We start from the raw sequence: 17,095 nt of genomic DNA, 5'->3' as shown, positions 1-17,095 counted from the left end.
GTGCATGTATGTTTGCCGGGAATGCACGTGAGAGTGCAGGTCTGTGTCCATCAGTGCTTGCCGATGTCCTGCCATTGTCATGATAAAATTGTGACAGCTGCCATCCTGCAAGCAGCGCTCTCTCCAATGGTGTCTACACACCCACACAGACACACACCTAATGCGCAATGCTTCATTGCTTTCCTGAAAGTATGATGGCATCTCAGCAGGTCTTGGTTTGGCCTGTTGGGTCATTTACACAAATCTCTTTGACTGTCTAGTGGTGAAATGACTGCCTGGGTAGCTGAATGGTCTGTCTGTCTTCTTGCCTCACTGCCTGTCTGTTTTCCATTATTTAATGTTTTTTTTTTTTTTTTTTTTTATGAGACACTGACTCAGCAGCAACTAGATGAATGCTTGGTTAAGGACAAATAACAAGATTTAGTTTTATTATTTGCATCAGCAACTGTAATTTGGGACAATGTATCCACTACAATTCCAGTCAGACACTAACATACACTTATCATTGGCACAAATATCAAATAATTTTTGGCCTTTTAGCAATCTATTTTAATAATTATTTAATGGGGATTGGGTGCAGTTTGACTACTTTCAACTATATTTAAAAGACTATAACAATACACAATACAAAAAGAAAACATATTGTATATATACAGTAAAAAATACATACTATATATATATATGGATATATGTGGATATCAGTGGCGGATGCTGGTCTTTCAAAGAGGGGAAGCTCAATTTCAAGATTGCTGAGTCGCTCATTTCGCTGTCAATCAAAAAGGAATTCAGCCTCAGACAGATCATCTGATCATCATGCAGAAGCTGAGCGTTCGGGCCAGCCGAGGCCGGCCCACTGCCCCATAGACCCCCAGAGACGCTGAGCGTCCGATGGGCAGGATAAAGCCCAGCATTTTTGCTTCGCTATTGAAATCACTGTGTAAAGCATTGTGAAGCTGAGGGAATGAGTGAGAGGAAAGCCATGTCGTTACCAGTGATAAGAAGCTGATTCTGAACAGACGTTGAGCGCGTTGTAGCGCATATATAGTCAATGACATGTACACAAAACAGTATATATTTGATCGCATATTTTCTTACATTTTATGGGTAGCTTACCTTCCCTTGCAGTCTTAGAGCCTTCGCCACTGATAGATATGTTTGTATATACAACGGTTGGACAATGAAACTGAAACACCTGTCACTTTAGTGTGGGAGGTTTCATGGCTAAATTGGACCAGCCTGGTAGCTAGTCTTCATTGATTGCACATTGCACCTATAAGAGCAGAGTGTGAAGGTTAGCAGGGTAAGAGCACAGTTTTGCCCAAAATATTGAAATGCACACAACATTATGGGTGACATACCAGAGTTCAAAAGAGGACAAATTGTTGGTGCAAATCTTGCTGGCGCATCTGTGACCAAGACAGCAAGTCTTTGTGATGTATCAAGAGCCATGGTATCCAGGGTAATGTCAGCATACCACCAAGAAGGACGAACCACATCCAACAGGATTAACTGTGGACGCAAGAGGAAGCTGTCTGAAAGGGATGTTCGGGTGCTAACCTGGATTGTATCCAAAAAACATAAAACCACGGCTGCCCAAATCACGGCAGAATTAAATGTGCAACTCAACTCTCCTGTTTCCACCAGAACTGTCCGTCGGGAGCTCCACAGGTTCAATATACACAGCGGGCTGCTATAGCCAAACCTTTGGTCACTCAGGCCAATGCCAAACGTCGGTTTCAATGGTGCAAGTAGCGCAAATCTTGGGCTGTGGACAATGTGAGACATGTATTGTTCTCTGATGAGTCCACCTTTACTGTTTTCCCCACATCCGGGAGAGTTATGGTGTGGAGGATCCCCAAGGAAGCGTACCACCCAGACTGTTGCATGCCCAGAGGGAAGCATGGGGGTGGATCAGTGATGGTTTGGGCTGCCTTATCATGGCAATCCCTTGGCCCAATACTTGTGCTAGATGGGCTGCCAAGGACTACCGAACCATTCTTGAGGACCATGTGCATCCAATGGTTCAAACATTGTATCCTGAAGGCAGTGCCGTGTATCAGGATGACAATGCACCAATACACACAGCAAGACTGGTGAAAGATTGGTTTGATGAACATGAAAGTGAAGTTGAACATCTCCCATGGCCTGCACAGTCACCAGATCTAAATATTATTGAGCCCCTTTGGGGTGTTTTGGAGGAGCGAGTCAGGAAACGTTTTCCTCCACCAGTATCACATATTGACCTGACCACTATCCTGCAAGAAGAATGGCTTAAAATCCACTGTGCAGGACTTGTATATGTCATTCCCAAGATGAATTGACGCTGTATTGGCCGCAAAAGGAGGCCCTACACCATACTAATAAATTATTGTGGTCTAAAACCAGGAGTTTCAGTGTCATTGTCCAACCCCTGTATGTGTACATGCTTTGTTGCAATACCACATTCTGTACAAATTTCAACCATCTACCTGTGGGTTTAAGTTAAGACTGACATATTTGGAGGCTAATCCATCATCTTTACTATTCCTTCCACTTTGTGCCATTCCACTGTATCAATGGCAGTGAAACGAACCCTCAGCCAAAGGCTTCCACCACCATGCTTGAGAGCTCTTCTCAGATTTGAAAACCTCACTTTGACTCATCCAAGCAGTTTTTTCATCACTGTGGCTAAATAACTTTTTTTTTTCTGACAATAACTCCACAAGACATTTGGCTTATCTATCTGGGAAGCTGCAAATTTAAGTTGAGGTTGAAGGTGTGAATTTTGAAGAAGTGGATTCTTTCTTAGTTGAAACCCTTGCAGTCCATGTTAGTGTTAAATCTGGTTTAGGTGTTTCAGCATCAGTTTAGATCATCTTGAACTTTGATTGTTCTTGGGCTGTTGTTGTTCTTAGGGTGAAAGTTAGGGTCAGATAGTTGAAATCTGGACTCAGTTCTGGGTTCCAACAGGGCAATATTTCTAAACACATGTCAAAAGTGATTTGTTCTTGAATGGCCTTAACCTCAGCCTTGTGAAAAAAAACAAAAAACTGTGAACTTTGTTTGAAAGCTGGACAATGTAGAACCATTGCACCCACAAAACTCAACAGTTCAAATAATGCATTAAAAGTTCAAAATTAACAGCATTCATGCCTACGATGAGTGAATGTACACTACATGTACAGCTAATTGTCCTTATTTTCACTCACTGACTCACTATTGGAGTAGTCTGTCCACCATAAACATAATTTTAAACCAATTAATTTGTTTTCCATTCAGTTGTTTGCTTCTCTCTTTGATACAGCCGTTTACCCTTTTCATAATTAACCCTATTCACAATTTTTCTTTCTGTTCATCTTTGGTGCTTGCCTCTTTTCTTCTTCCCTGTGAGCCTCTTGTATTTCCTGTCTCCTCTTATTGTCGTTTGCAGATAAACGACACATAAAAATAGAAATATTTCATTGCCAATATACAGTATATTCTACCAGTCAAAAGTCTAGGCACACCTTCTCTTTCAACGGTTTGTCTTTACATGTATTACTACCTCTGGGAACTCATTCAAGGCTATCAAAAAAATAAATGTCAGGTGACTACCTCATGAAGCTCATGAAAGGAATGCCAAGGGTGTTCAAAACAGTAATCAAATCAAAGGGGGCTATTTTGAAGAATCTAAAATAAAAAAGATCTCCTTAGTTTTGATGTCTTCACATGGAAAGACCATTTGAATGGCAAAGGTGTGTGCAAACATTTGACTGGTTGTGTGTATGTGTATGTGTATGTGTATGTGTATGTGTATGTATATATATATATATATATGTATGTATGTGTGTATGTATGTATGTGTGTGTGTGTGTGTGTGTGTGTGTGTGTGTGTGTGTGTGTGTGTGTGTGTTTGTTTGTGTGTGTGTCTGTGTGTATATGTGTGAGTATGTGTGTGTATTGGTTATCATCTGTTGTTAGATGTGAGTCTCGTAATGTTCTTTGCCCCTTATTGCCAGTGGAATTTGGCCTGGTCCCTTACCTTGTCTCTCTCATCTGTACGTGCATTCTCCCCCTACCCTTCCCTATGAGACAGCATCTCCTGGATGAGCCTAAAGCATGTGCATGTACACCTGACAGTGCCTGTCTTCACTCCTATAAAGGATGTCATTTTTCAGCCTCTCAGAGAGTGCACTTTAAGGATGACACCCATCTGGTGTGTATACAATGTCTACTATAAACGCCGTCGATATCAACGTGATGGGTTGTGGAGTAATCTGGTGCCATCCAAATTTGCACTTTCTGGCAGGTGGTGAAATATCTGTCTGCTATAAAAGTGTACTACATACGTTTTTGCCTCTTTATGTATAAATTATACAGGAATAATTTATACCAACTTTGACTCTTGGGAAAAAAAACAACATTGTGTTTTTTGGTCAATGGGACTCTGGCAAGGCACATTTTGCTTTGATTTTATAAATAATGCAAGTAATCCATTTAGAAAACACATTTGAAGATCAATAAAGCCAGTGTACCATTGACTCAATCGGATCCAATGTTTTTCTCAGTGAGTATCTTTATAAATTATATGTATAATTTATGCCATGTACACAGCGCAATCCATGTGTCTTTATCTGTTACACGGTAATTAACACTACAACCAGTATTGCAAGGCTATCAATCAGATGTGATCCACAATTACGGAATATTTAGGCAAAAATCTATTATCACATCTGTTCAAAATGTCTTCAAAACAATTTGAAGTTGAAAGAATCTGATTCTAAATCAGCCAATTGGCAATCAATTTGATTCAAAGTACCTAGGTGGTGATTGGAGGAGACGAGAGCGGCGCTACCCAGAGAATTGTAACATAATATCAGTATTGTACGAGGAGAGGACAATAGCTGTTAGTGTTACAGGAACTGCAGCCTAACCCATGAACCCAACTCTTAATTTTAACTGACCATAATTAAAACTCTAAAATAATATTCTACAAAATTCCCTAGCAAAGACCGTTCAGCCGTGACATCGACATGCTGTTTTTCATACTTACTTCATATCCAAGGAGTGATGTGAGACCTCCATATTTTCACAATATGGTTTGCTAATATGATCTGACAGTTTATATATCATGAGACAGCCATTCATTTCTAACATTCAATAACATGCATAGAGCAAAAACATGCTATACTAAAAATTAAAGCAACAAAGAAAAGTCACCTCCTAGAGGGAGAGAGTTGGGGAGTTGGGATGGCTGACTTTGAACTTTGAATTGATGTTAGTTGTATTATGAATTAGATCTTGAAATGATAATTTGGTAAATCAGTTTGAGTTTAATTAACTCATCAAATCGATCAAAAAAGAAAAGAATCCAAAACCAAAAAGTAAGAAATTTCATTAAAAACTAAATTTAAAAAAGTCCGCCCCCTCAGTCCCTCCTCCTCTCCCTAACCCAGGTTTTCTATTTGTCACTCTGATTTGATTGACAGCTGAGGACACATGTGGGGGCACTGTGAGGGGCGGCAGTGGGGTGGTGACCAGTCCCGGTTACCCCGGCAACTATGGTAACCAAGCCGACTGTACTTGGATCCTATTGGCCGAACCTGGAGACACCATCTCTGTCATCTTTACAGACTTCCAGACCGAAGAAAAGTACGACTACCTGGAAGTGGAGGGTTCAGAACCACCGACCATCTGGTGAGTTCTTATTTTACTTTCTTTTACGTGTTTGAGCGTTGCTTTTTGTAGAAGTGGGTATTTGTGACAAAATGTGTTGCTTTTTGTTTGGTCTGAATATCTTGGGTCTGCAATTCTGAGTTTAAACATCTGATCGCTGTCATTAACCACATTCTCAAAAGCCATAATGGCTGTTGTGAGCAATGGAAGGATCTAATGAATGCTGAATTAGGTAATAATTAGATTTAATTGGATCTAAATAATAAAACAACAATAATATTTATATACATTTTTTGTTTTTTATTACTTATTGCTTGACGACATAGGTTTACACGCACACACACACATGCACACACACACACAGTCAGCTTTTCATGACAACATAGCATCAAGTTGATAAAAATGATAACATATCAGAATTAGAATTTTTCATCTATTTAATACTACAACTGCTTGCACTACTACTAGTACTAATAACAATTGTAACATTATTATTAGCTAATAATATTAATGACAATAATAATAAATATTTATACATATATATATATATACAATACAATACATATTTATTGCATACATAAGCTAACATGAAACTTGAGACAATATTCCATTATATCTACACGTTTGTGCTAATTCATATTATTTGTTTTATGTTGCACCTTGTTTTTTTTTTTTGTTGACTGGGATATTCTAATTATCTACCAAGGTTCCAGTGTTTTGTTATCATCAGTGTTTAGTTACCGTTTAGTGAAAGATATGGCTGATGTACAGTATATTGTCTTTTGTATTGCAATGCTGGTGTTGCTTTATGTGTTTGTGCTCACTCATTTTGTGATAAAATAAAAACAACAATACTAACAGAATAAAACAAGATAATACCTGCAGCAATAAAGGTCTTACTAACTTGAAACTGGTTTAAATTGAGTGTAATTCCTAGATTTGAGTTACCATTTATGAGGAAAATAGACTCCAGAATCAATGATTTATATTTCAGAAAAACTGTGGAGAAGAGATGAGAGTAGTTCAATGTTAAATATATACAATACGTAAACTTACAGTGAACCCAGTGCGGCAATTGAATCTAACATAATGTACAGCCCCAAAACTTAGCAAAACTAACTTAAGTTAGGAAGTTTACCTTAATTTTAAAAATAGTTTTTACTTTTATGAAAACCCATTTTGTTTCCACAGATGCAGGCAGGGTGACATATCTAAACAAATGCTGGGCATCGGAGCACCGTCTGCTAATATGATAGTCATGTTGGCCCTTATCCATACTTTACTGAAAAGAAAAGTTTGCTTGACATTATTGACCTGACATTTCAGTTGTTGCTGACTTTATGGCACAATTTTACAACGCCAATAAGTACAACAATAAAATGTTATGAGTAGTCAAATAAGTTTGAACTTAAGTAGGAAAATGTAATAAAAAGAAAATGTTATTACAGATGTAAGATTTGTATGTGTTTTGTAAAGATACAGCTGTTTAATTTGACTCTAAGCATAAGTGAATAGCTATCATTTGTGTGTGTTTGTAGCTCTTACATCACAGATGGATTAAGTGATCTCTGATGGTTCAAATTTTAACAGCCCTCCATGTATTTTCAAATGATTCACTCATAACATTTTATTGCCCTGGGTGTTTATTGATTGTTGGTAAATTAGGGTATTGATCATCTATTGCTATTGCTGTAACCAATTTGAATGTAATCATGGTTAGAATGTGTGCATGTATATTGATTTGGAAGTAAAAATGGTAACTGCTCCTAGGCAATCCTGTTTCTGCATAGGTGCAAACCACCAGCATGCAGCTAAGGGTTTACCTGTGTGAGCGTGTGGATATTTGTGTTTAGTTGCTAGACGTCTTGGTAAAACAGACAAAGGGTAACATAGGAACCAATGAAATTTCATATAGTGTTAATAATATTTTTAAACAAATTGTGTTTTTCTGTGTGCGTTTTTCTTGCACATATACATTTACATACTGTGAATAAATGTGAGAGTTCACAGATACAATTATTGTAAAGGGGAGGGGCATGCTTGGCTATGCATGCAGTTTAACAGACATTAAATAGTATATCAACAGCAATAAAACTTTTAGCTGAAAACTTTGCATACAGCATATGATTAATTGAAAGATGACATCTCTCAGCTCCTTTGTCCGGTCTTTGCTGGATTATTTTCTATTTCGTATGTACAGGTCCTTCTCAAAATATTAGCATATTGTGATAAAGTTCATTATTTTCCATAATGTAATGATGAAAATTTAACATTAATATATTTTAGATTCATTGCACACTAACTGAAATATTTCAGGTCTTTTATTGTCTTAATACGGATGATTGTGGCATACAGCTCATGAAAACCCAAAATTCCTATCTCACAAAATTAGCATATTTCATCCGACCAATAAAAGAAAAGTGTTTTTAATACAAAAAACGTCAACCTTCAAATAATCATGTATAGTTATGCACTCAATACTTGGTCGGGAATCCTTTTGCAGAAATGACTGCTTCAATGCGGCGTGGCATGGAGGCAATCAGCCTGTGGCACTGCTGAGGTCTTATGGAGGCCCAGGATGCTTCGATAGCGGCCTTTAGCTCATCCAGAGTGTTGGGTCTTGAGTCTCTCAACGTTCTCTTCACAATATCCCACAGATTCTCTATGGGGTTCAGGTCAGGAGAGTTGGCAGGCCAATTGAGCACAGTGATACCATGGTCAGTAAACCATTTACCAGTGGTTTTGGCACTGTGAGCAGGTGCCAGGTCGTGCTGAAAAATGAAATATTCATCTCCATAAAGCTTTTCAGCAGATGGAAGCATGAAGTGCTCCAAAATCTCCTGATAGCTAGCTGCATTGACCCTGCCCTTGATAAAACACAGTGGACCAACACCAGCAACTGACACGGCACCCCAGACCATCACTGACTGTGGGTACTTGACACTGGACTTCTGGCATTTTGGCATTTCCTTGTCCCCAGTCTTCCTCCAGACTCTGGCACCTTGATTTCCGAAAGACATGCAGAATTTGTTTTCATCCGAAAAAGTACTTTGGACCACTGAGCAACAGTCCAGTGCTGCTTCTCTGTAGTCCAGGTCAGGCGCTTCTGCCGCTGTTTCTGGTTCAAAAGTGGCTTGACCTGGGGAATGCTGCATCTGTAGCCCATTTCCTGCACACGCCTGTGCCCGGTGGCTCTGGATGTTTCTACTCCAGACTCAGTCCACTGCTTCCGCAGGTCCCCCAAGGTCTGGAATCGGTCCTTCTCCACAATCTTCCTCAGGTCACCTCTTCTCGTTGTGCAGCGTTTTCTGCCACACTTTTTCCTTCCCACAGATTTCCCACTGAGGTGCCTTGATACAGCTCTCTGGGAACAGCCTATTCGTTCAGAAATTTCTTTCTGTGTCTTACCCTCTTATTTGAGGGTGTCAATAGTGGCCTTCTGGACAGCAGTCAGGTCGGCAGTCTTACCCATGATTGGGGTTTTGAGTGATGAACCAGGCTGGGAGTTTTAAAGGCCTCAGGAATCTTTTGCAGGTGTTCAGAGTTAACTCGTTGATTCAGATGATTAGGTTCATAGCTCGTTTAGAGACCTTTTTAATGATATGCTAATTTTGTGAGATAGGAATTTTGGGTTTTCATGAGCTGTATGCCAAAATCATCCGTATTAAGACAATAAAAGACCTGAAATATTTCAGTTAGTGTGCAATGAATCTAAAATATATGAATGTTAAATTTTCATCATGACATTATTGAAAATAATGAACTTTATCACAATATGCTAATATTTTGAGAAGGACCTGTACATTGGTTTCTATAATGTTCATTTGCTGTAGATTATGCATGTATTGAACGTAATGCTGACATGATAAGATAAAGGGATCTGACAGAAAATGTGTGTAAAAGCAGCAAACGTCCAAAGAAAAACTGTTGGAAAACCTTCAGAAATGCTGAAGAAGTGTTGATCAGCAGCACATTAAAATTGTGCAAGATAGTCTGGCTCTTTTAAAGGAAAGTACAATGAAAATTAGACTGATTTAAAACTTTTTTCACAGTACTGCACCTTAGGCATTAAGTAATATTGATCACTAGGCAGACAAAAGGGTAATCCTTTTAAGTATAGCACAAGCCAGCAAGCATTTCCTTGGACAAAATAAGTAAACCACAGTCTTCAATTTTAGCTTCTACTTATCTAATTTCAAGACTTGCTCAGAACCACATAGCTACATCCTGATACTTGCAACCTTATAATTGGTCTTCTTACATTTTGCCTGTCCTTATATTTTATCACAATGTTGTTAATGTGTTGTTTTGTGATTTAGTTGTATGCTTCTACAAATGTAAGGGTCATTAGGAGGTCTGCCTGTTTGTCTCATCAGGCTGCTGTAATTGGTGTTTTTTATATTATTTCTGTCTCATCATTAACATCAGTCCTTTCTGTCCTTGTGAAAATACTTGCAACTTCATATTTACATAGGGCCGCTAAGTAAACAGGAAATCTCCATGCCCTAAACTGTAAACAACAAATATTTACCTGCTTTATCATGATTGTCTTGGTGAAATGAATTATCACATTGAAACACCATTAACAGTAGCATACTTTGTTATAAAACTTCTTTCTTTGTTGATGTCCAGGTAAATACGATTCCTATTTATTTATTCTACTGTGTAGCATTGCATTACTATTACTGTCACTGTAACTTTAAAAGATTGAGCAACATTATCTTCACTTTACTTTTACCCGCTGTGTCACACAGGCACAGCATAGCAAATGACAAAAAAAAAACTAAAGCAATAATATCTGTCTCAAAATTGAAACCTTTTACCCTAATGCTGTTATATTATCTTAATGAATACCCAGTCAAGCTTTCTGATTCCTTTGAAATTGTATCACATCACCAAGTGCTAATATAAAGAGGTCCATTGGCAATGTTAGGGAAAAAGCTAATTATCAAAATGCTAATTTCAAATCAGCAGAGAAAGCTGTGATGATATTCTGATATAAAAATGACAGAGAATTTACATTTATCAGCAGCTTCAGGGCTGCAGTTTTTTGCACATCAAAATATATGGATGCAATGTTCATCAACATTTCAACACAGAAGCCCGCAGGCTCACTGTCACCTTTTGCCCACTTTCGCGAATTTGCACACTCATCGAGCCTCTCTACTTGTGTCTCATCAGCATGCAGAGGGGTGTGCTTGGGCCTATGAGACAAGTATATTCCTATAAGCTAAATGCCTATAATCCTTCCTGACGCTAGACACACTAACACATGTGCACACCCAAACTCACACGTTTTATGTTGTTTTAGAATCGGTTGCCCTTGAAGTAAAGCAAGCATCTTTAAAGTAGAATATATTTCTTCCATTCAGTTTTTCTTTCAGTCTTTGTTGTCTGCCTGTCTGTGACTTTGCCCCTTTCTTACACTGCAGGTTTTTCTACATTACACCTGAAAGTAACATACTATTTAGTGTTCTTAGGTGCACCTCCATGACAGCGTGACACAAAATCTTTATGGACAAGGCTTTTCAAAGTATTGTCATTTTCCCATCTTATGTTTGTCTAAGGACTGAAATTAAGCCCTAGTGGAAATTAGATATGCCAGGTTTTGAGAATGATTCATCAAGTCAAATTACTGTAGGTGAGACAGATAAGAAGACAGTTAATTTTAGCCTGATGATGCTGTAACACAGGTATTCAGAAAGACATTTTGCAATACTTAGAAGAGTCATTCTAAAGGTATTTTGGTGTTTTAATACATGTATTACCATTTGTAAAACTATGTTTTAGTTGGATCTAAATGGGAATAAATTTAGAGCATTTCTGAAAGCATCAGGTCCTGTCATGATAATCTTAGGATGAAAGTTCAGTACAGCAGCTCTATTTAAAGTTCATAAGAGGTCCCAAGAGGTGAAATTTTTTTCCCTTAATTTCTCAGTGTGGTCATGTCCAAAGCCATATCAGTCACTTGAAGCACTGCATTAACTCTTGTTTTCTTGTGATCTGATTTTTTTTTTATATATCACAGGTTATATGACTGTGAGTGCAATGACAAGCTTACATTTGTGTAAGATTTTAGGCTTCTAACTGTTTAGACAGTGTTTTCCAAGGTTTTTGGGTTAATTAGGATCCTTAGTGTTTTGTCCAAGCTACCCTATCTATGCTTTCAGCTGTTTTTGGTGTGAAATAGTTTATACTGGGTTCCAAAATTTGAATTATTTTTCTCCCTGAATCCTTGTTCTTTACCTGCGATTAAAGCATGGCCTGTTCTTCACTAGTGTGTAAAGTGTTTTTTTTTTCTTCTTGAAATTGTTCTTTTTCCCAAACAATGGTTATTGCTTCCACACAATCTATTTTAACATTATCAGTCCCAAGAGCTTGTTTGCCAAAATGATTCAGGCTTGTTTAGATGTTCATATTGTTTTTATCTTCTAACTCTAACATTAAGGTCACGTTTACGCATTTGCACAGTGGAACATTGCTTCATGATTCCAGAGCCTGCTCAATCTTCTTGAAAGTTTTTTTTTTTTTAATCAAACACTTTGATTTCCCTTTCCAGCAATCTTATGAGCTTTTTTCTTGAAAGGTGTTCTTGTTCTTTTACACTTCATCTTGACCTCTCTTCTTACAAGTATATGCCATTTAAAGCAATAACAAATGAACAAAGATCTAGCTGAAAATGCTTTTCTGTCATCTTAAAGGCTTATTTCTGCTTTGTAGGCATAAATTATGTTTATTCATAGGCAGCTGGTTTGAGGAGTCTATGACTGCCAATTGTTGGAACAGTGTTTTAGAAATGAAAGCATAAAGCTTGAATTGCATGCCGGTTGGCCTTTGCTAACAATGCATCTGAATTAGCCACAACCTTTGCTAGATAATTAAAATCTGAGATTTTGCTAATATGTGTGCAAATAGTCAGAGTTTTGCACGATCCTTTATTACAATTACTTTACTTCAGTTTTTAAATATAAAATTGTCCAAGATGGAATTACCCAGGACTGTTTTCTTTGAAGCAAAAACTTGATTAACCTTTAGCCTAGACAATTGGCATGATTATTTATTGAAATCTGATTATATCACTCAGAATTAAATTAATGTAAAGCATAGAGTTAAAAAATATTTATTCAGATTTCACTTCAATTAGTAAAGACAGTTTCGTGTCCAACAGATTCCACCACTTATCAATGGCGATCAATCCTAAACCTGTTTCATGTGTGTCAAAGGGGTTGCTGTGACTTGCAAATGTTCAACTTACTTGTTATTTGAAAGCCCAAAACATTATATTTGTGCTATATGGATTCAGAACTGGCTAAAGATGTACTTTAGACTAGTAAGTTTCATTGTGCTGATTTAGTGAAGCTTTTTGATACCATGGCTCTCATTGACAGACTTGACAGTATTAGTGCTGGTGGTAAATATCCTTCATGGTTCTCCAACTATCTCACAAAAAGAGTGCAGTATGTAAAATGAAAGCAACTGCTCTCTCACCTCCTTCCTCTCTCTCAACGTGGTCTGCAGGTGTTGGTCCTTAGTCCTACCCTTTTCCACATCAAGATTATTAATGAAATGAATAATATAGTTGATTCATTTATGCATCGTTAGGCCGTCGATGCAATTCTCTACCCCGTCAGTCTCTCACAGATAGTTTGTCAGTTCCTTCAACTTAGTTTCAGTAGACTCCAGCGGGCCCAGCAGATTTCATCTATGGTTGAACACAACTAAGACCAAGGTCATGTTACCTGGTAAGAATGGTTGTGTGCCCTGAAATACTGCAAATTTCTTCACACTTGAAGAGACGCCTGTAGACCAGGTTATTGATAATAAATATTGTCAGAATCTGAGACATTACCTTTTCCTTTACAAATTACAGTCAAAGGTGAAATCTAAAATTGTCATCCTCTATAGAATGTGTTTCTCTTTCACTTTCTCTTCTAAGATAACACTTTTTTAAATGACTGTCCTACCCATATTTGATGCAGTGTCTCACTTGAAAAGGTCAATATCTTCCACAGTTCAGCTAGGGTGTTTGTAACAAAAGCTCCCTTTAGATCAAACTAATGTACTAGATATTATTTTCTTAGGTAATCATTATTCACCTCAAAATTTACTGGTTCATTGCTATGTACATAGTTTTTGTGCCCTTCATCCTCTGTATACAATAGTGCTGGGAACTTGATTCTGTTGACAGTGCCTAAAATAATTTTTTGGTATGCTGGTATACTTAGAGTCTGCTTCTGCCAGAGTCTAGAAGAATAGAAGATCTTAAAAACACATATTTTTTCACTCACCAAACTGGCCGTTTTAAGCTTTGACTATAGAACTTTTTAAGGACAAGTGCTGTTTGTTTTGCCATCCATTATGTTCTCTTTGGCTGCACGACACCTTGGGAAACAATTGCCTATGTGCTTTTAATTTTTGTCTTTTAATTTTGTAGTCTTTGTAAATATCATTTCTAGCACAGTTGTTCATACCTGTGGCAGATTTAAATTTAAGCTTTTCTTTAAATCAATATGTTTATTTCTAATTGAAAAAGAAATATGCATCTTCGAAAACATAGTTAATGTCAAAGGGCTGTTATTTTGGTAGAAGAAAAGCTTTTTTATTGACATTTTCACTAAATTGGCATGTCGAAGTTATCATAACATTCTCAATAATTAATTTAACAGTTAAATGCTTCTTACAACTACATAAAAGCTCATGCTACATGATTCCACTGGTCAGTCAGTCTGACTGACTGACTGACCAGTCGTATTTGTGATAATTCATCTTTTGTGATGAGATCCAAGTTAAAGTTGGAAGGTCTCCTTGCTATCACCCAAAACTTTTTGTCCCTCCACAGATTATTTATCAGATTCAGTTTGGGATTTATGCTGGACCAATCCAAAATGTTATTACATTATTACTTTCATTCTAACATGTTGGTAAAATTAAAAGATTACCTGAAATCTAAAATCAACCTGGGGTATTAATAATTTTGGGCTTAACTGCATGTGTACTTAGTGTATTTAGTTAATTTTTATTTTTTATTTTTGCCATGTTTAATACCCCCCTTTTTCTCTGTTTCTCAAGATGCCTTGTCTTTTTCCGTGCTGCAGTTGTTTATAAAAAATGTTCTTTAAATAAAAGGTAGTTAAAAAAAAAAAACAAGTGTAACTTTTGATCAAGTGTTTTTCAAAGCTGAATCTAAAATTTTATTTACCAGTTTGAAAAATCACAATTCATTTAGGCAAAGGTGCCTATACTGTTTAATGTGATAAGGGGAAACAGGAAAGTATTGACTGAAACAAGTCCAGGATAGTTCCACTGATGTAAACCCAATACCTCCTGCACCATCAATCAAAAATTTCTCATTCTCTCTTGTTCAGAAATTGGTCTGTTCTTTTGCTTGGCTCAGCTTCACTGTGTTCTGTCCGCTATTGTGCTTTATTCAGAACATGATAAAAAGCAGTACTTGTTTGTGGGTTTGAATTCTGCTCAACCATTAGCATTCTTTTGAGAGATGACATCGGAACTGGCTTTGTAAGACAAATAGTGTATGTGTGCATTTTGGTGTGTATGCATGGGTTTGTGTGTGTGTGAGTGTGATGTTATGCTTGCCGAGTGCTAATCAATGCTGCTGGCAGAAAGGATGCTGGAATAGCGGCACCATCCCTAATCGGAAATGGAGCAGTGACCTTGAACAGAAATTTACAACTTTGCTGTTTTTCTCACTCACAAGACAAACACACAGATTATTTCAAATATATCCAAAATATACGAGGTTTTACCGCACGTCTGGGTCTTGACTTTTGAATCAGAACATTTATACATGAAAATTTTGTCATAGGTTATTGATTAAAATATATATTTGAGAATAGAATGTTAATGTTTTCTATCTATGTGAATGAGAATCAAAGATGAGTATTGACGTGTTAGCAAAATGCAGGACTCAAAAGACAGCAACTATGCCTGTTGAAATATTTATTCATTGAATGTTTAATGTGGATAGAAATGCCTTGAACATATTAGTCAAGCCTGGAGAAAAGCATAATGTAAGCAGAACGTGGGAAAGAGTAAAATTTCACAGTACTTCTTAAAACTGGTGAAACACCAACAAATTGAGCCGTTGGGGATAGATCACGACATTGTTACTGTTCATGAAATATGAAAGCCTTATGTAATCATATATTACATGCAAGTTATAGATACAGCAAAATTATTCTGACCATGTGAAAACCAAATGAGCAAGTAAGTTAGGTCAGAAAATATAAGCAGTATGTGATTGGTCCTTTGTTGCACTTTATGTATAACTGCATGACTTTAGAAATAGATCAGATTATTTTTAATACAACTGGTAACAATAATATAAAGACTTGTGGGGCTTTTAAAAGAGTTATAAAATACTTCCGTTTTTACTTTTTCTTATAAATCACCAAATAGATTGAACAACATAAAGCATCAAGGACCATTAACGTCTGTTGTCTTTATTGCTTTAGTTTCTTATTATTAAGTTATGCTTTCTGGTTACTTTGTTTGGTACTTGTTATAAATGGGTTAAACCCCCTTTTGATAACTACCTTAATTCTTCATGGCATAAATTTAACATGGTATCTGAAACATTTCTCTGAGACTTTGGTGGATTTTAACATGATTCCATCACGCAGTTCCCACGGATTTGCTGACCACCCATGATGCAAATCTCATCCGTTGAGTTAGGTGCCGGATGTTGATGATTATGTTAAGCTTAAATGACTGACAGGTACAAATCACATGTCTAAGAAAATTAGCAAGCACATGATCAAAAATGGAAGAAAAAGTACCAAATGGTGAAAGAAGAGCTTTTAATTACCTTTGTAAAGTTTGATGAACTGTTGGCAACCACTTTAAAGCATTACATGAAAGTTGGGCGGTACTTCTAATTTAAACAAATAACTATTAGGAAAACTACGCAAGATTTAAAGTGTCATAAAAGAACAAACATTTTTTCATATAATTCCTCTGGCATTATCTATGGTGACAAGGTTTCTCTCATTTTGGTACCACCAAACAAAGATGTTTATGTTGTTGTTTGTGTATTTTTTTTTCTTTTTTCTCAAAATGAACCTCACTAAATCACATTTACCACCCATTTCAGGAGCAAGGTGGACTTTAGGAAGTCTACTACCAGCCATTGTTTACTGGCCAAGTGATTCTCGAAAAGAGCTTGTAAACAAGTTTATAATGTAGACTATTTTTTCTGGATCTATTTGCAACACTGGGGCTTGCATACTATAGTGGTGACCTTCAAACTGTTCTGCCATGGGTGTCAATTTTGAAATCCAATTTCTAGTAGCCTAAACTGTCATTGAAGTTCACAAGGCTATTGTCTAGGCATGTCTTGGTAGATTTATCATGGTGATAACTTTTACCTTTTCATAGGGTTTGTGAGAAATTGCAAAAGTCTTTACTGAAAACACCTTACTTCAGTGGACCAAAAAGAAAG

At 37.0% G+C, this 17,095-nt stretch overlaps 1 protein-coding gene across 1 annotated transcript in view; it reads left to right on the top strand.

Annotated features, from left to right (window-relative positions):
• csmd3b (CUB and Sushi multiple domains 3b) overlaps positions 1 to 17,095 on the top strand; it is a 642,003-nt gene that overhangs the window by 331,982 nt on the left and 292,926 nt on the right. Inside the window, exon 7 of the mRNA XM_047383297.1 lies at positions 5,448 to 5,655. Coding sequence (XP_047239253.1) covers positions 5,448 to 5,655 — 208 coding nt within the window. The remainder of the gene's footprint in view (positions 1 to 5,447; positions 5,656 to 17,095) is intronic.

Source organism: Girardinichthys multiradiatus, chromosome 13 (genome assembly GCF_021462225.1).
Source record: "Girardinichthys multiradiatus isolate DD_20200921_A chromosome 13, DD_fGirMul_XY1, whole genome shotgun sequence".
NCBI classification, from domain to species: Eukaryota; Metazoa; Chordata; class Actinopteri; order Cyprinodontiformes; family Goodeidae; genus Girardinichthys; species Girardinichthys multiradiatus.
The sequence above is the reverse complement of the archived record's forward strand: the minus strand, read 5'-3'. Positions and strand labels throughout refer to the sequence as shown.